General features: G+C 47.0%; 1 protein-coding gene across 1 annotated transcript; it reads left to right on the forward strand.

Annotated features, from left to right (window-relative positions):
* The first annotated feature begins 307 nt into the window (after positions 1-307).
* On the forward strand, positions 308-20,102 carry OXTR (oxytocin receptor). The gene is made up of 2 exons (XM_054594911.1): positions 308-1,368; positions 19,757-20,102. Exons 1-2 carry the CDS (start codon positions 450-452, stop codon positions 20,002-20,004), a joined length of 1,167 nt encoding a protein of 388 aa, XP_054450886.1. The 5' UTR covers positions 308-449; the 3' UTR covers positions 20,005-20,102.
* Positions 20,103-25,867: the final 5,765 nt, after the last annotated feature.

Here is a 25,867-nt window from a genome sequence, read left to right on the forward strand (position 1 = left end):
GGTGAGGCGTCCCAGTCCTGGAACAAAGTGGCTAATTAGGACTCTCCCCTCTCCTTCAATCAAAGCGACTGAATACCTCAAGGAACTGGCGGTCCGGTAGATTCGCGCCCATTTCCAGAGGCTCAGAGGAGGTACCTTAAACGGGGATTTCTGGGGTGGCGGCTGAGCAATCCCGGGGCAGGCAGTTGTGCCCCGAGTCTCAGATGATTTTGGGTTCCTGGGGAGGGGGACACCAGCGCTGCACAGGCGTCGGGAGAAGAACGCGGCGGTCTTTTCAAGGGCCTGGGGTTTGTTTCAGGGTCCCCCACCAGCAGATCCGTCTGCGGAGCTCCGGGAGTGGAACCCGAGGCGCACTGCCAGGCACGCCGGGACGCCGCTTCGGGCCCTGCCCTCTCGCGCCACGCCTATAAGGGCAGCAAGGCCAGGGTCTCACAGCAGTGGCCACAGCCATGGAGGGCGCGCTAGAGGCCAACTGGAGCACCGAGGCGGTCAATGGGAGTGCGGCGCCGCTCTGTGCGGAGGGCAACCGCACCCACGCGCCGCAGCGCAACGAGGCCCTGGCGCGAGTGGAGGTGGCGGTGCTGGGCCTCATCCTGTTCCTGGCGCTGAGCGGCAACGCTTGCGTGCTGCTAGCGCTGCGCACCACGCGCCACAAGCACTCGCGCCTCTTCTTTTTCATGAAGCACCTGAGTATCGCCGACCTGGTGGTGGCGGTGTTCCAGGTACTGCCACAGCTGCTGTGGGACATCACCTTCCGCTTCTACGGGCCCGATCTGCTGTGCCGCCTGGTAAAGTACCTACAGGTGGTGGGCATGTTCGCCTCCACCTACCTTCTGCTGCTCATGTCGCTTGACCGCTGTCTGGCCATCTGTCAGCCTCTGCGCACCCTCCACCGCCGGGCGGATCGCTTGGCCGTACTCATCACGTGGCTGGGCTGCCTGGTGGCCAGCGCGCCACAGGTGCACATATTCTCCATGCGCGAGGTGACCGACGGTGTCTTCGACTGCTGGGCCAGCTTCATCCAACCCTGGGGACCCAAGGCCTATGTCACGTGGATCACGCTCGCCGTCTACATTGTGCCAGTCATTGTGCTTACCACCTGCTACAGCCTCATCTGCTTTAAGATTTGGCAGAACATTCGGATCAAGACAACGGCAGTAGGGGCGGCCGAGGGACCCCAGGGTGCAGTGGCGGGCAGCAGGGAACACGAGGCCCTGGCACGCGTCAGCAGCGTCAAGCTCATCTCCAGGGCCAAGATCCGCACAGTCAAGATGACCTTCATCATCGTGCTGGCCTTCATCGTGTGCTGGACGCCATATTTCTTCGTTCAGATGTGGAGCGTCTGGGATGCCAACGCGCCCAACGAAGGTAGCTCGGGGCGGGAGACCGGGAGGAGCACGCCCGACAGGGCAGGGCCCTGCTCCTGCTGCCTCCGCATATGTCCAGGGTTCTGAGGGCGTCTTGCGGGGAGAATCCTGCAGAGCTGGGTTTCAGTCATGGCTCTGTCAACCACTGGCCAAGTGATTTTGGGCATAACCTCCTTGAGCTTCTACTTTCTCTGTTGTAAAGTTGCAATAATAATAAAAGTACCGGCTCTCTCATCAAGCAGTAGGGGAATGAAATGAGAAAATGCACATGAAGCCCTTAGCACAGTCCTTAGGCTTCCCATAGGGTGTATGGTTTATGGTTCCTTATTGCAGACCAGGAAACTGAGGTTCAAATGACTTGTGTTTATGCATGGTTAGTGAGTGTTGGAGGTAACTTTCAAACTGAGGCCCAAGATCCATCCATTTTAAGTTCAAGTCAGCCTGTTAACCCAGGGAGTCTTGTTTGAATAAGGGCAGTGGGAGACAGACGATTTGATTAGTCCAATGAAGCTCTGAGAAGGTGCTGGACCAGGCATTGTGGGCAGGCGAAGATGAGGCTCTGAATCCTGGCTTGATGGAGGTGGTAGAGAGGTAACACGGGGTGCTGCAGGCAGGTATGGGAGCTGGGTAATGTGGCTTGTGCTAGGGGTTTGGGAGAAGGGAAGGGAGCAGGAATACAAATTTTCTGATTTGACCTTGAGGTTTAGGTGATTTCTGCAGGGAACTTCAGGGCTGAGGGTGACCAGGGGCCATTGTCCAAGCTTGGCTGGTGTCTGGGTGACTGGTAGGAGAGGATAGAGTGGGGAGATCTGCGGGGAGGGGGTTTGGGGGAGCGCAGACTGCGGCAGGCTCCTGTGGTGGGGGTTTGTAGTTGTCTCAGGGTGGCCAGGAGTTCCAGGTAGTTGCTACCTCATTGCCCACCATTTGCCAAGAGCTGGAGTAGTAACCAGTGGTGGTAAGTAACTCACACCTTTGTGTTTGAGGGTAAGCACATAAAACTGCACTGGGATGCCAGGGACTCAAATGTTTGCAAAGAGAGACCAAGCAGTTTGCTTTCACCTGTCTGCCTTTGAGACAGCGAACATGTCCTGTTTCCTGATATAATCCTTACTGCTCCCAACAGTCTCGAACACAATCATCCCGTGCATGCTGAAATCTTCCTTCATTCAGCTGGATAACTTTGCTTTGCTCTCTTCCCCAAACCACAGGCTCCTGGCTGTCCCAGCTCTCTCAATTAGCCTAGCGTTTGTGTTACTACCTAGGTCAATCGTCATTCAATATTTATTGAGCACCTGCAGTCTGCCGCTCTAGCTGTGAGGGGTGAGGGTTGCTGTGAGGACTCAGCAAAGTCAGCCTGCCTTTATCAGACAGTCCCTGGTCCCGCCTTACCAAGAGGATTCAGGGATCCAGAGAGGGGAAGGCACTTGGTCTAGGTCACGCAGCAAGTTGGAGGCAGAGCAGTGACTAGAGCTGAGGTTTCCTGTCCACCCCCCATTTCTCCCTGAGCTAGGTTTCTTATGAGGGGCACACGATGAAGGAGTTAGGCTGGGCAAAAACCAGTATTGGTGGGGGGTAGGGTTCTAAATAAAATAAGACACCAAGCCATCCCTGTTTCCTGGGCAGGTTCTAGAGAGGCTAGACCCAAGAGCTCTAACCAGACCTTGAGTAAGTGAGACTGATACTCCCTTAGAGTGGCTATTGAGGAGACCTGGGATCCAGTTCTCCCTCCAGCTGTTACTGGCTGTGGGGCTTTGGGCGAGGCATCTCCCCTTCCTCTTGACCCTTAGTGTCTTGCTTTTAGAGTGAGGGCATTTCAGCATTCAGTTCATTCATTCAGCAGGTACTCTGACTCTTCTCTCTTTGTAGCCCCCCATCTCTCCCTTCCATTTTTCTCCCCCATTCCATATGACTTCCTGTTGTCCATGCCTTCACCTGTTCTTCTCTTTCTTATTTTCCTCCCCAGAGATTGAGAGTATGGGGTCAACACATGTTATAATCACTTGTGAATGGGATAGCTTTTCTACACTTTAAAATTTACAAAGCAACTTATTTGTCTGTCTTAAAACCAAGACAAAGGAAAAGAGAAGGTAGAGAGTACTCCTAGGGAAAGTGAGGGCCAGAGGCCTTCTGGGTCCATATGGTCCCCCGAGGATATCCTGGGCTGAAGCCTGCAGGGGAGATGGGCTTCTGCTCAGACTCCAGGACAGGGAAAGACGCAGACTCTAGGAACCTCAGGTCTTCTTTCCCTCTGTTCCTTTGCTTTTTCCTAGTTCAGAGGAAAGGACAGTCTCACATGAAAAGCCCAGGTCCCCTTGGCCCTCCTGGGCGTTCTGTCCTGGGTGCGTTGAGACGAGTACAAATGCAGACCACAGGGGGTTCTTGGCTGTGCTGCTGACAGCACCCCCTCTGTCCCCACCTCCCGTATGTTGCCAGGAGCAGGTTGCCAGTCCACGTGTGAGAAGCCTGTGGAGCACAGGGGACTAGGGCTCTGGCCACCAGCCTGTCCAAGGCATAGAGGAGTCCAAGTGGCTGTGAGCCCAGCCAGAATGCTTGTCCTGTGCTCATTTGGCATTAACCTGAATAATTGCAGGTAGCAGGTTGGGCCAACAGAAATGATGATGTTTACAGTCACCTTGGAGATATGACTCAATTTAGAAACTATCAGCAAGCTCAGGAGATGTTAGTTAGCAAAGTGGAATCAATGCACAGCCCCTGCTTTTCTGTCTAAGAGGAAAGTGATTCACAAGAGATGCAATATATCTAGATCAGGGCTCCTTGCTCTGTTGATTTCCTAGGGATTGGAGACTGGAAGCTCATGGAGCTTGTTGTAAACAGCGTGACATTCTTCAGGGATGCGCCTGGGGAAATAGGTCTAGTTTGAGGCAGGAGTAGGGCAGACGTGGGATCTCTTCCTGCAAATAGCTTCATCACGAAAATCCCTGGAAAACAGGACCAGAAGTTCTTTAACCACTGGCTACAGATCAGAGTGGATGGAGAAATCACACTAGCCTTGGCAGCTGGTCCCGTGGCCTCTTGCAGTGTGCCGATTCCCTGCTTCTGCGGGGTCTCACTCTGTCTGGTCTTCTCTCGAAACTCAGTGCCCCCTTTACATTGCTCTCCTTTGAACGACTTCTCCCCCCAACCCTCCACACCTTTATTCACTCCAAGGGCTGCCTTTAGAGGCTTAGAGTTCACCTTATTCCAAAAATAACTTGAGCTGGGGCACTAACATCCAGGTACTGGGGCAAGATGAAGTAGATATAAGGAAACTTAGATAAAGAGAGATGAAAGAATAAGATATTTATAATACAATAATAGTAGTAAGAAAAATAAAGTCTCTGTGTAGAGGTGAGCTTCTGTATACATGGAGCTTCCTTTTCATAGGAGCCAAAGCAGGGGAAAGCTCTCAATTTCTATTATTTCCACTGTTTGGAAGAAAAGAACAATGAGTGATAGGAGTGATAGCAGGCTGCCGCTGTCGAACCTTGAGGTGTTGGGCAAATGCCCTGAAAGCAGGAGGAGCACAGCGGTAATGGAATGAGCTCCCCTGTTTAAAGCAGCCCGGTGCTAGTGGAGTTCTGACTTGGTGAGAGGGCAGAAGGAGGGCTGAGACCAGACACCCGTGCAGGCTTGACAAGCCCCACACGTGTCCTTCAGGATCAGATTCCACAGCCAAAGATTTGGCACCAACTTTTCCTCTTGAACTCAGTAGAATTTGCTTTACTGCTGGGCCTGAGAATTCTGGCCCTGGGGTAGTTCTGAGGGAGGAGGTTGAGAGGGGTATGTGCGTTTTTCTAGGGCTGAGGGATGGTGAGCTGACCTTGAGTCTAGTTTTCCCCTTCCAGTGTGTTCCCTGTGAAGTGCCCATTCTAGTGGGTAGAGATGAGAGAGGAGGGTAGGTCGGCACATGGAGGGGAGGATGTGCTGCCTGTACATACCAAGCGGTCAGCGTGGCTCCTGTCTAATCACCATTCTCAGGTGCTGGGAAGCTAGAAGAGAACCTTTTGAATGAAAAGAAAATCTCACTCACATTTGTAGATGAGCCATATTCATCTTTCAGAATAATCCACTCAAACTTGCTCATTCCATAGGAGCAAGCAAGCACCCAGAGAACAGATCAGGGACCTCCACTGCCTAGGCCAGGACCGCAGGCGGGCACTGCAGGATCCTAGACTCCATGGTGCAGGCAGAGGGCTACACGGCTGGCCTGTTTTTGGAGGCTGCTCAGCCATCTTCTCCTGTGTGTTCTTGAGCAAGTTGTTCCATCTCTGTGAGTCACTGTTTCTTCCTGTGTATAATGAAGATAGAAAAGCCTACTCCTGGAGTTGGTATGAGGGTGACATGGTGTGACCTGTGGCCTGTGGGGGCCACGTGATCAGAGTCGCTCTTCTCCTCCCCTTCCCCCAACTCTACATGCTAAAAGTCTTTTTTGCATTCTTGGGGTTCACTTTGAGATTTTGGCAGTTATTCCTGAGGGAGGAGACGGACATTTCTCTCTTGAGCGACTGGGTGGAGAAAGATGGGGATGCAAGCCGAGCCTGCTGGACAGCGGGCTCTGTGTCCAGGCAGCTGGCATATGGAGGAGACCCTTGCTAAGGCCAGAGAGGTGGACTGGGAGCCTTGTCACAACAGGGACACTGCCTGTCCTGTTCACTGGTATGTGCCTGGTGCCTAGCACAGGCTGGACACCCATTGGGATCTCAACCAATGCTTGTTGAACAAATATGTGAGATATAGGAGGAGGGAGGTGCATGAGAAAAGACAGGGATGAGCACATAGAGTTGGACTCAGAAAAAGAAGGACTTTCTAAACAGTCTTCCAACAGTAGAACTGGCTACCTGGTGAAGTGAGTGCCCCATCACTGGGGGGCAACCAAATGTTTGTCAGGGGTGTTGTACCAGGAGGAAGGTTGAAATGCACAGGATGCTTGGTTTTAAGTGTTTTCTCATCTGAAAATGAGCTTCCCAGCCCCTCCCTGTTTCTGTGGAACTGCAGTCCCTCCAGTGTGGCCTGCCCACCTTATGAGGACACTCCCCAAGGTGTGGGTGGGCTGGCAACTTGGAGAGGGGTCTTCTCTTCGGGTGAACGTGGATATGGAGAGCAGCGGGAGAAGGTGGGCAGGGGGAGGTTGAACAGATCATTCTTGCCCAGGGAGAGCTCCCAGCTTGACCCTTCTGGGCATAAATTGTAGTTAGAAGGCCATTTAAGAACCATACTCTTGTCTGCTTAAGCAATTGAGACTTCTTTTATGTTCTTTTTTTGTAAAGATTTTATTTATTTACTTTTAGAGTGAGGGGAAGGGAGAGAGAAAGAGAAACATCAGGGTGCAAGAGATACATCTGATTAGTTGCCTCTCACATGCCCCCCACTGGGGACCTGGCCTGCAACCCAGGCATGTGCCCTGACTGGGAATCAAACCGGCGACCTTTTGGTTTGCAGGCCAGCACTCAATCCACTGAACTACACCAGCCAGGGCCTCTTGTATGTTCTTGACTAGTACTAATGTTTTCCCTTTGGGTTTTTGACCCACAGTGACTTTACTTTTTTTTTTAAAGGTTTGATTAATAACAGCAAAAAAAAAAAAAAAAAAAAATCTAGTGGATGAGGCTTTACTGCATATTTTTTCCTATTTGATGGATGTCAGAGTGGATTGGGGAGAGGGTGGGAAGGGGGAGCAGGGTTGTGGCAGGGGCTATGAGAGGAGATCAGCTCTTTGGAAAGACTGGGCTGGGCCTGGGGTCAGGGGCCTGTCAGCTGCCTGAGATGCTGGCCCATTTGATGACCCCACCACCTTGCCCTGACCACTGTTGGAGACAAAGGCAGGTCCATAAGGCTCACTCCTGGGGGCTGGATGGGAGCTGACCTGTGCTCTGCCAGACCCCATATATCAGTCCCCATCAGCCAGAGCCCCTGGACCCCAACATAGCACAAGGAAGTGATGAGAGTCCCCTTGGGGCATGTCTGTGTGTAGCCTGTGAGCTCTGCCATTCCCATCTGAGCAATGGAGAAAGCATCTCCCCACGGAACACGATGCTCTCTCTGGCATCAGTGAATTGAGGAGTTGGATTAGCTGATATCAGTACCACTTCTCATTAATGCCAGACCCTGTGCTTGGCTTCATCTTTCATCCTCACACAAACAGCAAGGGAAGGGGGCATTATTCCCATTTTACAGATGAGGGGACTGAGGCTCAGGGAGGTATGAGCTTCTCAAGAGCACGCTGAGTAAGCGGTGGAGCTGGGATTTGAACCCAGTCATCCCACGTCAGGCACTGCCAGGCTGCACCACCTCGGTCCTCAGGCCCACATGTTCAGGGTGTTCTATTCCCCTCAGTGTCTGGACCCCTGGGCAATTGTTATAAAAGCCTCTTCCTGACTCTGCTCAGAACCAATGTACCAGAGCCTTGCACCCTCTCTGTGGCCCAGACACCCCAGCTCCTGGGTTCTTTCCAGCAACACCCAGCTTCAAGGCTGCTAACGGCACTGCCCTGTCAGCAGTCTGGGCTCTAAGCCTGTGTCGCCTGACCTCCCCCTCGGTCCTGGGACCCCACCGTCTTAGCTGCACACCTCTCATGTCAGCACTTCCCTTTTCCTTTTTATTACCACCTTCTCGGTTGAGAGCAGCCATTTTTAACTTTGGCTGCTGACATTTTGGGCCAAGTAATCTCTGTTTTGAGTGTGGCGTGGGGAGTGTGCCCTGCAGGATTTAGCAGCGTCCCTGGCCCTACCTACTAGATGCCACCCCCTCAGTGGTGACCACCAAAAACGTCTCCAGACAATGCTCAGGGTCCCCTAAGGGGCAGAGCTGTCCTTGGTGGAGGAGCACTGGTTTAGAGCCATGTGTAGGCCTGCCCTGAACTAACCTCCAGCAGCTGAGTGCACCCTTTCACCTTCACTCTGGGCTCTGGCCAGTCGGCCTTGCATCCCCTGCCAGGCCGGCCGACTTGCCACTTCCCGCAGGTCCTTTTGCTGTGCGCTTGTGCGTACACTGTTCTCACCACCGGAGTGCCCATCCCAGTCTCTTCTGTGGAGACCCACCTTTCAGAGCCCAGGTTCAATGTGTGGGCTGCTTTGTGCACAACTCCAGGGGGTGCCATTTACCTCAGGCTCTGCGAGAAAGATGCTCTCGGGAGCTGTGCAAGGACAACCCCAGCATGGGACCTGGCAGCCTCTTCCAGTGCCCCTTTCATGACACTGTCTGTCTCCCCCAGCTGGGGGGTCTTCTTCCTCTGAAGGCCAGTGCATCTATTACGCAAACAGTTATTCAGTGCCTCCCAAGTGTCCTGTCCACGCAGCCTTTGCTTGGGTCTGTCCATCCTCAAGTGAGGAGAGTTTGCAGGGAGCCCTCCTCAGGCCTTCGCCTGCCCTCTCGTGGCCAACAGCTGCCATATTCATAAACATGGGAGTCAGGCCAGGGTTGGTCAAGAGTTCTGGGTATACCACAGACCTCTGGGAGGGACACCCCCAGTTGTTGCCAAGCTCGTGTCGGGGTCTTGTCCCTAAGGGGTAGCCAGATGGAGTGGCAGCAGTGACCCTGGGCAGTTGACCAAACCTGCCTGGAGCTCAGTTTTCTGGGCTTAAGAATATAGTTGAGGTTGAGGGGTGGGTGGAATGTGCCAGTGCCATACTGCCTGGCCTATGGTAAGTACTCAATAAATGTTTCCTTTTAAAGAGAGAAATTTCAAAACAGGCCAGGGTCCTAGTCTCAGCTGAGGAGTGGTGGCAAGTCCAGCGAAGCTGGGAGCAAGAGTGTCACAAGTTAAGAAGAACAAAGGCCTCGCTGGAGGAGGCAGCAGGAGGTGAGCGGGGAGGTTCTAGCTCTGGGTTTTGAAAATCCAAGGAGACCCCAGTGAGACAGGTGGGCAGGAGCGGGGTGCAACCGGGCAGTCTTCAGTGTCCCAGCCCCTGATTCCTGGGATCCACCGAGGGGCAGCCTCTGCCGGAGCCTCCCTTCGTGCTCCGCTGGGAGCTGCCTGCTCGTCTGCCGGATGCTCTAGCACCATGTGCCTCTGCCCTCCAGGGCCCCTGCTCGCAGTGTCACGGTCACTCTTGCACATCCTGTTTCTTTCTCTTCCTCCCCATCTGACCCTGATATCTGAGTGTGCACTGAACTTTTCTAGAGGGAATTGCATTTCGGTCAGTCATCTTATTAGGAGGCCATCTCGTATTGTCAGGCAGGGAAATTGTCTTTTTGCCTTTCCAATGTGCTAGTGGAGGTGGCTGATTTAGTAGGACTTCTGTCTGCTAATTTCATGCTTAGTTGAATTCAACCTGTTATTGAACTCTTCCTACTTCCCAGCCTTTGGTGGCCAGGGATAGAGCCACAGATGAGACTGTCTCTGGTCACAGGTTATAAACATAAATAACGACGGTATGAAAGGATGATGCTGTAAAAGAGAGATTTATTTATCAAGTACTGTGAGTGCCCTAAGAGGGATTCGTTGATTCTCGGGGAAAAAAAAATCAGGAGGGCTTCAGAGAGGAAGCAGGATTTGGAAAGGGGTTTGAAGGATGAGTAGGAGCTGACTATGCAAAGAAGCAGATGTAAATTCCATGTTAAGATCAGTGGACAGTTACTTTATTATCTTTACCTCTATTGGGGGGATACTTCTCAGTCTTCAATGTGCCCACAGGTCATGTAGGGGATCTTGTTAAAATGTAGATTCTGATTCAGGAAGTCTGGATGGGTTTTCATTTTGAACAAACATCCAGGGGATATCTATGCAATGCCCATGCAGCTGGCCCATTGACAACACATTGAGTAGTAAGTCTTTAATATCTTATTTCTTTTACCAAAATGTGCAGTTTGCCTTTACACATATGGCACAAGTTTGCTGTAGAGCCATAGTGTCCTCATAGGGTAGAGAAAGGCTGGTGGTTTGCAAACAGGCTCCTGCTTCTCTGTTTTCAGAATGTGGTTATTCCTTAGGTTCAGTCCAGTGAACCCACCATGTTCCCTAGGTTTGAGAAGTGACATAATAGAAACGCATTTAGCACCCTGTAGGTCACAAATTTGGCTGTTAATCTTTACTTTACGATACATGGGAATATCACAAACGTGATTTTTAAAACAATTCCTATGCTGTAAAATTGTGATCTTATTTATTTATTTATCAATTTATTATTGATTACGGTATTACAGTTGTCTTGGTTTTTCCCTCTTTGCCCTCCTCCACCCAGCACCCCCCACTCCCCACACCATTGTTCATGTCCGTGGGTCATGCGTATAAGTTCTTTGGCTGCTCCATTTCCTATACGGTACTTTACATCCCCATGGCTATTCTCTGACTACCTGCTTGTAGTTCTTAATTCCCTCAGTTCTTCACTCAGTCCTCCACACCCCATCCCATCCAGCAACCATCAAAACACTCTCCGTATCCATGATTCTGCCTTTGTTCTTCTTTGCTTAGTTTGTTTTTTAGATTCAATTGTTGATAGATAGGTATTTTTAACATTTTCTTGTTCCTAGTTTTGATCTTCTTCTTTTTCTTAAATAATTCCCTTTAACATTTTATATAATAATGGTTGGGTGATGATGACACCTTTAGTTTTTTCTCATCTGGGAAACTCTTTTTCTGCCCTTCAATTCTAAATGACAGCTTTGATGGGTGTAGCAATCTTGGCTGCAGGTCTCTGCTTTTCATGACTTTGAATGTTTCTTGCCAATCCTTTCTAGCCTGCAAAGTTTCTTTTTAAATCAACTGAAAGTTTTATGGGAACTCCCCCTTAGGTAACTAACTTCTTTTCTCTCCCTGTTTTTAAGATTCTTTCTTTATCTTTAACCTTTGGCATTTTAATTATGATGTGTTTTGGAGTAGGCCTCTTTTTATCCATTTTGTTTGTTACTCTCTATGCTTCCTGGACTTGCGTGTCTGTTTCCTTCACCAAATTAGAGAAGTTTCCTTTCATTATTTTTTAAAATAGATTTCCAATTTCTTGGTCTTTCCCTTTTCCTTCTAGCACCTCTATGATGCAAATATTGGAATGCTTGAAGTTGTCCTAGAGGCTGCTTAACCTGCTGTCATTTCTTTGTATTCTTTTTCCTTCTTGTTGTTCTGACTGGCTATTTTTTGCTTCTTTATATTCCAAATCATTGATTTGATTCTCGGCTTCATCCACTCTACTGTTGTTTGCCTATAAATTGTTCCTTATTTCAGTTAGTGTATCCTTCGTTTCTGGCTGGACCTCCTTTATGCTGGTGAGGTCCTCACTAAATTCCTTGAGCATCCTTATAACCAGTGTTTTGAATTCTGCATCTGATAGGTTGCTTATCTCCATTTTGTTCTTTTTCTGGAGTTTTGATTTGTCTTTTCATTTGGACCATGTTTCTTTGTCTCCTCATTTTGGCAACCTCTCTGTGTTTGTTTCTTTGTATTAGGTAGAGCTACTTTGACACTGTGTCTTGGTAGTGTGGTCTAATGTAGTAGGTGTCCTGGAGGGTCCAGTGGCACAGCCTCCCCTATCACCCAAGCTGGGTACTTGAGGTGCACCCTTCGTGTGGGCTGAGTACACCTTCCTCTTGCAGTTGAGCCTTGGTTGCTATTGGCAGATCATTGGGAGTGATTTACCCTGGCCAGTCAGCTGCAAGGGTTGGCTGTGACCACTTAACACCAGCCTCTGCCCTCCATGGAGGATCATTTGTTCAGGGGCGGGGTGGTGGTGCTCTGATATGGTCTGTAGCTGTCCACTGGGTGAGCTGGCCCCCAGGCTTCCTGAGTGGTGCAGACCAATATCAGCCCTGACCTGTGTTTTGCCCCAGGCCACCCTGCCTGACCTATAAAGGAATATGAGATGGCTGCTACTTGTGCTGGGCGTGGAGATTCCCAGGTGAAGCCAAGCTGTGAATCTAGGCTGGCTGCTGCTAGTGCCAGGCCTGGGGCTCACTGAGGCCAATTATTGCTTGTTTGAGAGGATTTAGGAAGTTGTGAAGCCTCAGCCAAACCCATCCAGCTATTCATATGGAAAAGCAGCTTGGGTGGGCCTGTAGTTGGGTGGGGTGAAGTCTCCTGGGATCTCCAAGGTGGGTCAAACACTGTTAGCCAGGTTGATGGAGTCTCAGATATGGTACCAGCTTGCTGGCTCTGTGGCTTTGTGGGGGGAGGGTTTAGAAAAGGGACCATGGCCTCTGCTTACCTTCATGCCAGACTCTTCAGTTCCTCCCTGTATGCCATTGTTGCCTTTCAAGCTGCTACCCTGATGCTTAGCTCAAAGGGAGTGAGTCTGAGTAGGTGAGTCTGTGTGTGGGTTCTTTAAGAGGAACTACTTGGGGCTCCAGAAGTTTCTTACATTGACTCAATTCTTGCTGGTTTTGCAGCCAGAAGCTGTTGGGGACTTATCGTTCTGGCACCAGAACCCTGGGCTGTGGGGCTTGGTGTGGGGCTGGGACTGCTCACTTCCAAGACATCCCTCCTGAATTTTTATCCACCACATGTAGGTATGGGACCAGCTTGTTCTGCATTTGTGCCCCTGCTACCAGTCTGGATGGATGTGGTTTCTTTAATTATGTAGCTGTCAGACTTCCATTCATCTTGATTTCTGATGGTTCTGAATGATGGTTATTCTATGTTTTAGTTATAATTTTGACGTGGTTGTGCAAAGTGGTGAGCCATGTCTGCCTATGCCGCCATCTAGACTGGAAGTCCTCAGGGATCTTTTCAGAGAGGCACTCTGTAATCCATATTGGTCTTTAATATTTATATATATGTACATTTAAAAAAAAAGTCTTCTTTAGGCCACAACTCCTAAATTCTGTACAGCTCTTATAGGAATAAGGGACTTAGATCTGAATTCTTGATCTCCTGAAGTGGGAGTTGCGGGAAAGAGGGGAGAGTGTTGATTTGGGAGAGGTGGGGAGGCCTTGAACCTAGTGATTAGCTTCTGGAGTATAAAATTTAATGAACTTGATTTGCTTTAGATGAGAGATATCAGAGGAGTCATGTTTTTGAGTTGTATGTGAAATGCCTCAGGAATAACACAGCCCAGAGAGGTCTTGGGCAGCTGCAAGTCAGCTGTTCTGGGCTAATTTGGGTGTTGACTGGAAATTTGAGTGGAGGGAGTGCCCAGAGAGCTGAACAGGGGAGTTCTTGGGGCTTGAGTAAAGCCGGGCTGGTAGGCGGATTGAAGGCGTGGGCACACAGTCCTGGGTGGCCCTCAGCCGCCCACCCCTCTATGAGTCATGGTGCTGAGTGACCATATAGAGTTGTTTCCTTCTCCTGGGATATAGTTGCCCAGCATGGGGTGTCTGCTTTTGGTGTGTGGCCATTTCTGCTCACCTTTCCTACTTGGATTTCCTTACTTGAAGATCACTTGTGGTCCCAAGTATTGAGCCCACCAGCCCCTCCTCCAGATGCTGCAACTCCCTGTTTGATAGAGTGCCTGTCTTGTATTCTCTCTCTTTCCCACTGGCGTTTGTAAATTCCTTGAGGGCAGGTCCCCGGGGCTGGCTCAGTGGCTGGTGCCCAGTAAAGCAGCATGAAAGGATGCTTGTCTCATAATCTCCCTCCTCTTCCCCCTTCTTCTCCTCCTCTACCTCCTCCTCTGAGCTTGAGGGCAGGCAGGTGTGAGGGCCAATCCCTGGATGAGTGCCTGCCACTTGCCCCCCTTTCTCAGCAGGAACCAGAGAGCAGTGCACAAACATTCAGGGCTGATCCTGGGGGAAAGGTTATTTTCATAGAGGGTCAGTTGGAGAGATACTGCCACCTTCCTGTTTGGGTCTCTTACATCACGGGTAGAGTAAGATTTTCCCAAAATCTAAAGTTCTTTTGGTGTCATTTAACCCAATCCAAGGGCTCTGATTTTTGATTTATTTTTTGAAGTCATGGAAAAAAGGGCAAAGGACAACTTCTTTAATTGGCTTGGGATCAGGAGTCCTGAGACCTTGGGCTTTGAAATATTGTGCAGTTAATCAGCCTTGGATGGTGTAGCTCAGTTGGATGGACCATTGTCCCATGCACCAAAAAAGAGTCCCTGGTTTGATTCCTGGTCAGAAAACATACCTAGGTTGCGGGTTAGATTCCTGGACAGGTCACATGTGGGAGGCAACTAATTGATGTTTCTCACATTGATGATTTTCTCTCACCCCCCCATGCCTCCCTCTCAAATCAATAAAAAAGCGATGCAGTTAATCATATCTCATATCCATTAATAATAATAATGCTAATTACTTGAATAAACACTGTGCTATTCATGAAGCCCTTTTTACACTTTTTTTTTTTTTCAATTTTCCCAAAGTCCTTGTGAGTATCCTGCGTTCTGTGTCCCATCCTGGGCTGCCTCATATTCCAAGACACAGACCAGCCCAGGGAGCAGCCTTCCCCATTGTTTCACATGTATGTATTGGCACTAACCCTGCTATTGATCAGAAAAATAACATTTATTGTGCACATACACATCATTGTAGTAATAATGACAACAACTAAGCTTTATTAAGTATTTACTAGTGTTGAGTGCAGGAATCATGGTGAGCACTTGGAACCCTGCCTAATTAAACTTGGCAATGATGCTGTAAAGAGGTTCTTTTTATTATTTTCGTTTCACAGATAGATGGACAATAGGTAATTTGTCCAAGAACGCTCAGTTGCAAAGTGGCAGAGCCAGGCCTGGGTAGCTTGAAATCAGTTCTGCTCCTGGTAATACGGGGAGAAGTGGGCTGAGTTTGCCATTTGGGTCTGCCCCTCCGCTTCCTGAGCCTTTTTCTATGCCTTTAAACATCTGCCCCTCCTACAGGTATCAAGACTGGCTAACTTTTTCTGTAAAAGGCCAAACAGTAAATATTTTAGGCTTGCAGGTATAAGGTCTATCTATATAACAGCTACTTAGCCTTGCCTATGTAGTGCAAAAGCTGCCATAGAAAATATATGAATGAATAAAAAAAAAAACTTTATTTACAAAAATAAGCTTCAGGTGGGGTTTGGCCCCTGGCCTGTATTTTGCTGGCCCCTGGTCTAGACCAGGAGATAACTTCTGCCAGGAAGGATGGTGCTCCGATGAGAGGCAATTGTTTCTCTTCCTAATTACACTTTGACTTTAAAAGACCATCTTGGAGGAGTGGGAAACGCTTGGCTTCTGAAGGGGCCTACATCTGTTGTGGGAACAGGGAAGTTGTCCTCTGACTCCGTTTCTCAAATCACACCTTGAGGATGATGGCCCATCGAGTCTGTGTCTTTGCATTGGGACTGAGAGGATTTGCTACCCGGATTCAACCTGACATGTGTGAATGCTGACCTAGTTTTAAGGGGAATCAGACTTCCGTTAAGTTCAGGCAGGATCGAAGAGAGATTGACTATGTGTCCTTGGGGAAAACACTTCACTTCTCTGAGCTTCCCTTTCCTTATCTATAAAACAGGGATAAGGCCGCTTTGAAAACTGCCCTGTTCTGCGTGAGCTTCAGTGGTAATTCAAATGAGCAGCATTGCTACATTGTCATGTGCTCCCTGGAAACATCATTGTGAAATGCAAGGACAATATTTTCCATGCCCTGTTCAATCCCTGCTCCTCTGTGATCCTATGAAATATCAGTGTTGTGGCCTAAACAAGATACAGTAAGTGCAGAGAGCATGCGAGGTGCAGTCACTCATCTGCTTGGAAACCGTCAATGGCTCCCCAGTGCCTACAGATTAAAGTTCAGACTCAGCCTGGATTCAGTGTCCTCCTTAGCCTGGCTCTTTCCAGTCTCTTCTCCCATGAAGCTTCCCTTCCCCAACTCTGGCAGCCTCTGAATGCTCTTGGACATTCTCACTTACTGCTGCTTTATTCCTGCTGCTTTTTCCCTTTGAAATGTCCTCCATTCCCCCTGCTTTTATTCCTAACTAGTTCTTTTCCCTGCTCATGGCTTGAAATTCCCCCATTAGGGACTCATGTCTTGGGTGATTAGGATATTTGTCAAATAAAAAAAGTCCAGATGTGCCCTTAGCATTGGCAACTTGAAGTGAGCAAGTTCAACTTAGAGGTCGTCCGGTCCCCAGGAGCCAGGCCCGGCAGGTTATTTGTGTCTGTGGCCACCAGGTGGGGGCGGAGGTGCTGGCCATGGTCCCAGCTCCTCCCACTCAGGCTGGCCAGCCACTCGGGAATTTGCTGTTTATTTTTTTGTTGTTGTTTATGTAAGTTTTTTTTTTAAGTAGGATATACAAATTTTACAGATCCAAATGTAAAGACTGAGGCAAGTAGCTTAAATGAACAACGAAGATTATACCATATAACTGCCCAGCTAGGTAAAACATAGTGCCTTTCTGTCCTTACATTTTACAGCCTTATATATCTGCTTTCTTCCCCTGGTGTCTGATAGTTTACTTTCCAATGCCTTTTAAGTTTTTGATTTTTATGTGTTGATTTTGTCTCTTTCATTTTATATGTTTAATTATGATGTTGAACACATCCTATTCTTAGTCTTGGTGATTTTTCACCAGATTTCTAAACTTAAATTCATCTTTTCCTTGCTCATTCAAATCAGAACAAAATTTTTTTTCATTCAGTTTTATAAAAAGTGAAGAATTCAATACTGGCTTTTTCCCCTCTTCACTCTTTCTCTTTTAATTTTTTTTTTTTTAATCCTCACCCAAGGACATTTTTTCATTGTTTTGTAGAGATGGGTGGGGGGGTGGGGGAGGGAGAAAGAGAAACATTGATGTGAGAGAAAAACATTCATTGGTTGCCTCCTGTGTGCACCACTGAGGGCATCAAACCGGAAACCTGGGGCTGTGCCCTGACCAGGAATCGAACCTGCAACCCTTTGGTGCACCAGATGACACTCCAACCAACTGAACCCCACCAGCCAGGGATCTTTTCTTCTTTTAAAACATTATTTTAGTCTATGGATTAGGTTTCTCTCTTTCATTCTCTAAACTTTTTCTTTTGCAAGATTTTTTTATTTTTTGGTCTGTTATAATTTGTTTTGGGTCCAGGTATACCAACTAATCAGACCTGTAGTTCTCAGACTGGGGTGCGCATCAGAATCCCCTGGAGGACTGTTTACAACAAATCACTCAGCCATGCCCCCAGGAGCCTGATTTAATAGTTTTAGGTTGGGGCCTGAGAGCAGGCTTTTCTAACAAGTTCCAGGTGATCTGGGGCCCGCACTTTGAGAACCACTGAATTTGTCTCACAAATTCACCCTCCTCCCTTTGGTGCTGGGACACTTTGCAGACAAACAGCTCTGCTGTGCATTGATGGTGCTGTTGATGTAGGAAACATCCAAACCTATAGAGAAGAATTATGAGTTTATTTGAACCAAACTGACCACAGTTGCTAGGAAGCAAATTCTCAACAGATTGCAGAAATACTCCAGAAAATGGCAGTTTTATGGTTTCTTTTATACATTAGAATCAAAGGAAGAGACATATGTGAATTCCGCTGCTGGTAGATTAAGGGGGTGAGGGAAAGTAAAGCGGGGAAATCTCTAGTGTTAGATAAAAAGCAAAATGGACACATACTTATTTTACATTGTTGGGCACAGGATAGTTAAATGTACAGCTCACAGAGACAGCATTCAGGGAATGAGGTAGCAGTGAGGGGTTCTGTGGTCTTGTGCTCTGATGGGAGGTTGTGCCCTGAGGCGTCTGGAAAGGGAGGTTACTCTGACATTTCAAAGGTACATTGTCTTAGATACAAAAGACGGTACATAGGCTCACTTAAGGTAAAGATTGACCTTTGTCACAGAAGCTACAGGCCTAGGATGTGAGTACCCGCCATGACACACTTTTAGTTAGGAGTTTCTATATTCAGACCAGCCCGTGTGTTTCCTTGTGGTCTGAGTTTGTAAGGCGTACCAGGCAGGCCTCCCCGAGGTTGTCAGGTTTAGTATGTGGTCCCTTTTTTGTCCACAGTGGCAAGTAGATCTCGCAACTCCAGTGCTCCCATGAAAAATCCTTCCCTGGATTTAGCTTTAGAATTCTGGAGTTAATTTTTGAAATTTTTTTTTGCGGAAAACGCTGAAGACTAGTGGAATTTTTGAGCCTCTGCAGTTGCTGGCACTCATGAGGATATGGTTGTGAACAGAATTCATGGGAATATTGTTTTCCTTGGGTTTCCGGAGGTGTTGCCTGTCCTCTGTTGGTGGGAGATGTCTGAAGTTTGTCCGATTTAAGTCCATTGAAAGAAAACTAGACTTTTTTCCTTCTAATTAGAAGTATTTAGGGTTAGGAATTTTCTTTGTCTTTGAAGCTTAAATTTGTGACAAGCTATGTTTTGAAGCCGATTTTTGATCATTAATTCTGCCTGATACTCAGCACGTTCTCAGTATAATGGCTTCTACATAGTGCCTCTTAAAATTTTAGTGTCACTTAAAAAAAAAAAGATTTTATTTATTTAATTTTTTAGAGATAGGACAAGGGAGACAGAAAGAGAAGCAGAGAAACATAAATATGTGAGCGAGGCATCGATCTTGCCTCTTATACACACCTCAACCTGGGTTGGCCCTGGCCCGCAACCCAGGCATGTGCCCTGACCGGGAATCAAAAGGTGACATTTCGGTTTGTCGAATGACACCCAATGCACTGACCCACACCAGTCAGATTTAGTGCCACTGCTCTGTTTGTTTGTGCAAACCTGTTGTCATATTGAAGCTGTGCTCTCAGGGGCATCTTCAGAGAAATGTCTGCAATGATCTCAGCTATGAAGATAGCATCCACTTTTGGCCACCAATTCTTTGCCTGTGCCATTCCTTCCACCTGAAGAACCCTTCCTCCCTTCTCAGCCTGGAAAATTCATGAGCATCCTTCCGGTGGCAGCTTCATTGCTGGGTTCTGTGGGGCCGGCCGTGACTTGCTCTTAGAGAGCTGCACCCCTCCTTGGTGTGCTCACCTGAACCATGTCATGCCCACCTCATGGTGCTACTCATTCTACTTTTGTGTTCTCAGTGCCTAGCCTGGTGTCTGGCTCGTGGCCGTGATGGCAGTTGCCAATGTATTGTGAATTCACTGTGTTCCAGGCACTCCTTAGTCTTTGCAGCATTCCTGTGAGGTTTGCCTACTCTTGTCCCCATTTAGATATTAGGAAACAGCAATTTGGGGGGAGTTAAATCATTTGCTTCCTGATGGGGCCAGATGATTTCGACTGGCCCCGTCCTCTTCGACTCCGAGCAGCAGGCACCCCCACTTGCTAGGTGAGCCATGAATGGATAAATGGCTGAGAGGAGGACAGCTCCTGCTACTGGAAGCACACAGTGAGGAAGTGTTGACGAGAGGAAGGATCAGGAGCATCCCAGAGCTGGCTGAGCCTGGGAGGGATTGGGGCAAGCTGAGTGCACAACCAGAGCAAGGATGTGGGAGGAAGACAGACTTCGTCTCTCGAGTGCTCGGTGTTGTGGCCTGGCTCCTGGTACTGGACGAAGGCTGCTCTCAGGAAATGGGGGTTAACACTCCAGTCCTCATGCCCTGTTCTCCTTCCTCCCTGCAGCTTCGGCTTTCATCATCGCTATGCTTCTGGCCAGCCTCAACAGCTGCTGCAACCCCTGGATCTACATGCTCTTCACGGGCCACCTCTTCCATGAGCTGGTACAGCGTTTCCTCTGCTGCTTCTCCAGCTTCCTAAGGGGATCCCAGCCAGGAGAGACAAGTGTAAGCAAAAAGAGCAACTCATCCACCTTTTTCCTGAGCCGGCACAGCTCCAGCCAGAGGAGTTGCTCGCAGTTGTCCTCCGTGTGACCAGCCTGGGTCTGGACTGTCTCCCTTCTATCTGGTTGTGTGACATGCCCCTTGGTGGTTGTGTACATACGTGTATAAGGTACCTTTCCATTTGTACAGCGCCATACCTTGGAGCAGCTTTCGTGGGGTGGGGGATGCTGACATGGTGGGGGGGAGTGGTCTCCATGGGGGAAGATGATACGGTGACTCAGCCACCAGACCGTCCTTGAATCTCCCGTGAGTTCCTGCAGGTACTTCTGCTCCCCTGACTCCACTGCTGCTCCAGCTGCTGGATGGGTTGTTTATGTTCCCTGGACCTGTAATTTCAATTCATTATCTTTTTTTCTCCAATATTCTATAATTTTGTGAAAGGTAATAAGTATAGGATTTGTGACCAATTGTGTTTGGAAGCTCAAATGGAGAGGTGGTGCTCGTGTCCTCCTGACCCCTCAGAGTGTGTTTGCCTTTGAGCGGATCTATCCCAGCGTCTGTGGGTACCCGCTTGTCAGAGGCTGGCCCAAAGAGCAGGGGGTTCTCTTATGAGATGATTTGGCACAGATGTCGATAAAAACTTGGGTTAAAAATGTTTAACAAGCTAATGTTTAAGTAGCAAGATGGAAAGAAAGAAAAGGCATCCAAATTGGAAAAAAGTAAAACTCTTTGTAGATGACACAATTTTATATATGGAAAATACAAAGAAATTTGTACACACACACACACACACACACACACACACACACGCACACACTAGAACTAATTAATGAGTTCAGCAAAATTGCAGAGTACAAGGTCAATATGCAAAAATCAATTGCATTTATTGCATTTCTTTATACTAGCAATGAACAATATACAAATAAAATTAAGAAATAATTTAATTTAGCCATGGCTGGGTGGCTCAGTTGGTTGGAATATCAGCCCATACGCCAAAATGTTGCGGGTTCAATTCCTAGTCAGGGCACATACCTAGGCTGTGGGTTTTGTTTGATCCTTGGTTGGGACATGTGCAGGGAATGGATGATGACTGATGTTTTTCTTTCTCTTTCTCTCTCTTTTCCTCCCTCTCTAAAATTAATATATATATCCTTGGGTCAAGTTTTTTTTTTAATAAATAACTTAATTTATAATAGTATCAGAAAGCATAAAATAAGTTACAAGAAGTACAAGACTTATACCCTGAAAACTACAAAATATCATTGAAAGAAATTGAAGAAGATAAATAAATCAAGGAACATCCTTGTGTTCATGTGTCAGAGACTTAAGTATTGTTAAGATAACAATACTATATAAATTGCTCTACAGATTTATTATATTTCCTATAAAAATCTAGCTGGCTTCTTTGTACAAATTGATAAGCTGATCCTAAAATTCATATGAAAATGCAAGGAATCCAGAATAACTAAATAAACCTTGAAAAAGAAGATCCATACTTCCTGCTTCCAAAACTTACTACAAAGCTACCGTAATAAGGACAGTCTGGTACAAGCATAAGGATAAACATATAGACCAATGAAATAGAATAGAGAGTACAGCTATAAATCCTTACATTTATGGCCAATTGATTTTTAACAAGTGTGAGAAGAGAATTTAGTAGGGAAGATAGTCTTTTCAACAAATGGTGCTAGGACAGCTAGCCAGCCACATGCAAATGAGTGAAGTTAGACCCCTGCCTCACACACTACGTAAAAATTAACTGAAAAGGCACCAAAGGCCTAAATGTAAGAGCTTAAACTACAGAAGTGTGAGAAGAAAACACAGGCATAAATCTTTGTGACCTTGGATTAGGCAACGGTTTCTCAGATACAACACCAAAGCACAAAGGAAGGAAAAATAGATAAACTGGACCATGTGAAAATGGGGCACAGGACTTTTATGCTTCAAAGGACACTGTCAAGGAAGTGGAAAGACAACACACAGAATGAAAGAAAATATTTGCAAATCTTGTACTTGTATCCAGAATACATCAAGAGCTCTTACAACTTAACAATAAAATGACAAATTAGCCAATTTTTTAAAATGAACAAAATATGTATTCAAATAAACACATAAATAGACATATTTTTATATCTTCTCCAAAGAAGATAATATAATTGGCCAATAAGCACAAGAAAAGATGCTCAATAGTATTACTCATTAAGGAAATATAAATCAAACCCACAGTGAAATACCACTTCTTACCTGTTAAGATGGCTATAATAAAAGAGATGGTCAATAACAGGTGTTGGCGAAGACATGGGAAAACTGGAATGTTTGTACATTGCTTATAGGAGTGAATGCAAAATAGTGCAGTCACTTTGGAAAATAGTTTGGCAATTCCTCAAAAAGTTAAAACACCAGAAATAGTATTTACTCAAGAGAAATAAAAGCATACATACACACAAAAATTTGTACATAAATGTTCAGAGCACCATAATTTATAATTGCCAAAAAATGGCAATAACCTAAATATCAACTGTGAATGGATAAGTAAAACGTGGTATATCTATATAAAAATGGCATGTTATTCAGAATAAAAAGAAATGAAGCACTGATACATGCTACAGTATGGATGAACCTTGAACACATTGTATTAAGTGAAAGAAGCCATTGCAAATAACCACATACTTGTATGATTCCATTTATGTGAAATGCCCAGAAAAGGCAAATCTATAAAGAGAGACTATGGCATAGTGGTGGCCGGGAACTGGAGGCTGGGGGTGAATGGGGAACGACTGCTAATAGATACAGGGTTTCTTTTTTCAGTGGTTAAAATTTCCTGGAATTAGTGGTGAATTGTGCACAATTTTGAGAATGTTCCAAAGAGCACTGCATTGAACACTTCAAACAGAAAATGTTTAACAGCTGCTTTCAGCTTGAAGGATGCATTCCTTAGAATCTCTTACCTCCCAGCACTTTTGTTTCTCTCACATGACTCACCATTATGAGGACTCCCATGGTTTTCTTACTTAGTTGTTCTACAAGAGATGGTGTTTCCGGTTTAGCCAAAAGGACCAGCCGTGATAATATGCCGACCCTGGTCTCGTAGAGGCACAAGTGATGCCTCATGGCTGCAAGTGGTGTGTTTTATGTAGAAGAACAATACCAAAGGGTCTCACAGGCCTGGTAAACATGTTCTCAAATGTTTTTTCAGCCTTGAGGTAGGACATGACTGTGTCCAGAAAATACCTTCAAGTTGTTAAATAGAGGACATTATAAATCAGATGTTTTTGGACAGACTGGCCAGCTCAGTGCCACTCTGGGGCACTTGAAAAACTTTCAATTTCTACACATATTTTTGGACTCGTGATCCAGTAAGAGCATTGCCCAAAGACTGCCCTCTCCCTCCATGCTTTCCTCTTCCTCTCCACGCTGCAGTATACACTCATACTTGCACACACACACACACGCGCGTGCACACACATGCATGTACACAGTATGGGGATAGCAGGGTCTAGATGTTCAGGGAGAAGAGACATATGCACTGATATGCCAATATTCAATGTCTCAGCGTTTAGTTCAAGATCTGCAGTACTAACTGGAGACTGAAGACAATGAATATTATCCGTGGGCCCAGAGATACTGCACAGTGTTGCTGTGATGTGCACTTAGTGTCAGCACCAGCCAGTCCTAGCTCTTTGAGAGGCTAACAGGGTGCTGGCTGGGGGGTCTAATTGTCCACATGCAGGACCATGGGGGCATTCTGGCTGCAAATGTAGCAACTGTGGGCTCTGTTGGCATTTGAGCCTGTCTACTGACCAGCCAGAGTTGCCCCTGTCTCTGCTGTTCCCAGGGAAGTTGCCATCCTAGCAGCCTGCAGAAGCCACTGGGAATCAAGGAGACAGTGACTTATAGTAGATTTTTCTGACCAGGCACAACCTTCCTGAGAATACTAGAGTAGCAAGGTTCTTGGGCACCAGAACCAGCTGGGGTACTTTACTAGTTCTGTGAGAGCTGTGGGTGGTACCTTGGGTCTTGTTATGGTACAGGCATCTGTTTTGTAGCAAATCAGTGACATTTGATTTCAGCACCACACCTGGACATACACCCCTCCTGTTCTAGACTCATCCAGCAGAATATTTTCACTGTCTTTCTTTAAAAAAAAAAAAGCCTGGAAGAAAGACTGTGGGGTCCAAAATGCTACCTGGAGCTCAGTCGTTTCCATCCTCCAGTTTACAAACTGAATGTGTGGCTGGAGGTACCAATAAATTGGAGTGTGCTGATTTTCTTCTGGAATGTTTTATTGTTCTGATGGTCAAAAGTAAAATGTGAATACTTAAAGACTCTGAGCCTAATTTCTTCTTGCCCTAAAAAAAAAAAAATCTGTCACACAATTTTGATGTCTTTTGAGACAGGTCTATGGGTTGAGACTTTAGGAGGCTGCCTTTTATGAAGATCCTGGTTTCAAAGCACTTACCCTTTTTGAATTTAATTGCAATGAAATACTAAACACAAAATGTGAATCCCTTGATTTTGTCCTACTATGGTGACTTTCTGTGACCCTCGTGTACTGTGCCAGTTGGTGAATAGTGTGGCCAGTAATGAGATGTCTGCTTCATTAGCTGCTTTATAAAAGGTGCACTTAATAAACTTTTTCTTTCATTGTTTTGACTTTTTTCTCCTTTCCAAGAACAGCCACCACACCTGGTGCTTGCAGACTTGAATTCTCTTGTAGGGTTGCATCTGGGCTGTGGCGGGGGACAGGAGGCAGTGAGGGTGGGGATGGCCCTGGTCCCATTGTCTTTGGCACAAGTACTCTCATTAGTCAGAATTCTGTCAGAAAATGCTCTAAATCCCAGAAACAAACCTCTTGTATGATGCAGCCACACTCACTGGGTGCTACAGTATAACTCTGGAGTTAATAGGATTCTAGATTGTCACCTTGAAAGGACCCTAACAAGTGTTTCCTCAAGTGGGATAAAGGGGCCGACTGTGAAATCACAAATGGGTTTGTGTTCATTCCTGGGCACCACCACTGAAGCACACACATTCTGGAGCTGGGGCTGCAGACCTTCATTTTAAGCAAGAGTCCCTCATTACCTGAATGCAGCATACAGAGGAGTGGAACTCCACCTCCCTGCCCTGGCCCATTCACTTCTCACCCCCCTATGCAGTTCTGCGTTCTATTTCTCAAGGGGATTCCTGGAAGGAGCAGAAATCCTCAGACACACATGTGTCAGAGTGTGAGTCCTTTTTTAGTTCTGTGAACTTTACTGGTAATTGAGCACCTGCCACACTCTGCTCCCAGCGAAAGAGAGCAAGCTTGAAAAACTGGAGGTGTAGTCTAATCAGGTTTCAGCAAATGACGAGATGATGAAAAATCTCTGTGTAACCCAAGATTCCAAGTCTGAAACTAATGGCCTAATGATTTCGAGAGGCATTTGGAAGGGCCGGCCCTTTGGGGAGGATGTCAGTAATATTGGCTTCAGTCCTTTTCAGCAGGGGGAGCCTGGGGCACCAAGCCTGAGCCCACTTGTGAATGCACAGAGCCCCCGGGCAGAGCAAACAGCAGTGGGCTGGGAGTGCAGCACCGAGGCTGGCTGGCTGTGCCATTTCGGCGAGTCTGCTGACCTCTCTGGGCCGTAACTTTCTCATCTGGAAAAAACTAAGGGATTGATTATAAAGTGTTTAGGAGCAAAACACACTGATACCAGCAGCTTATTTAAAAATGCATAGAGAAAGATGAGTTTGGTAGGTAGGTGGCGATGTGACAGAACAGGTGCCGTGGCATGTTCATCGTGGAGCCTAAGTGGTGGGTACGTAGGTGACACCACAAAGCCTTCCAAATTTCCTCTGTCTGAGAATTTCATAAGCTATTAGGAAAAACAAAAATAGGTAAAATTTTAGAGCTGAAATAGACATTAGATCATTTTGTGGATGATAAAACTGAGGCCAGAGAAGGCAACTGGGG

Source organism: Pteronotus mesoamericanus, unplaced genomic scaffold (genome assembly GCF_021234165.1).
Source record: "Pteronotus mesoamericanus isolate MK-2021 breed Mesoamerican mustached bat unplaced genomic scaffold, CSHL_Meso_final scaffold_54, whole genome shotgun sequence".
Classification (NCBI taxonomy): domain Eukaryota; kingdom Metazoa; phylum Chordata; class Mammalia; order Chiroptera; family Mormoopidae; genus Pteronotus; species Pteronotus mesoamericanus.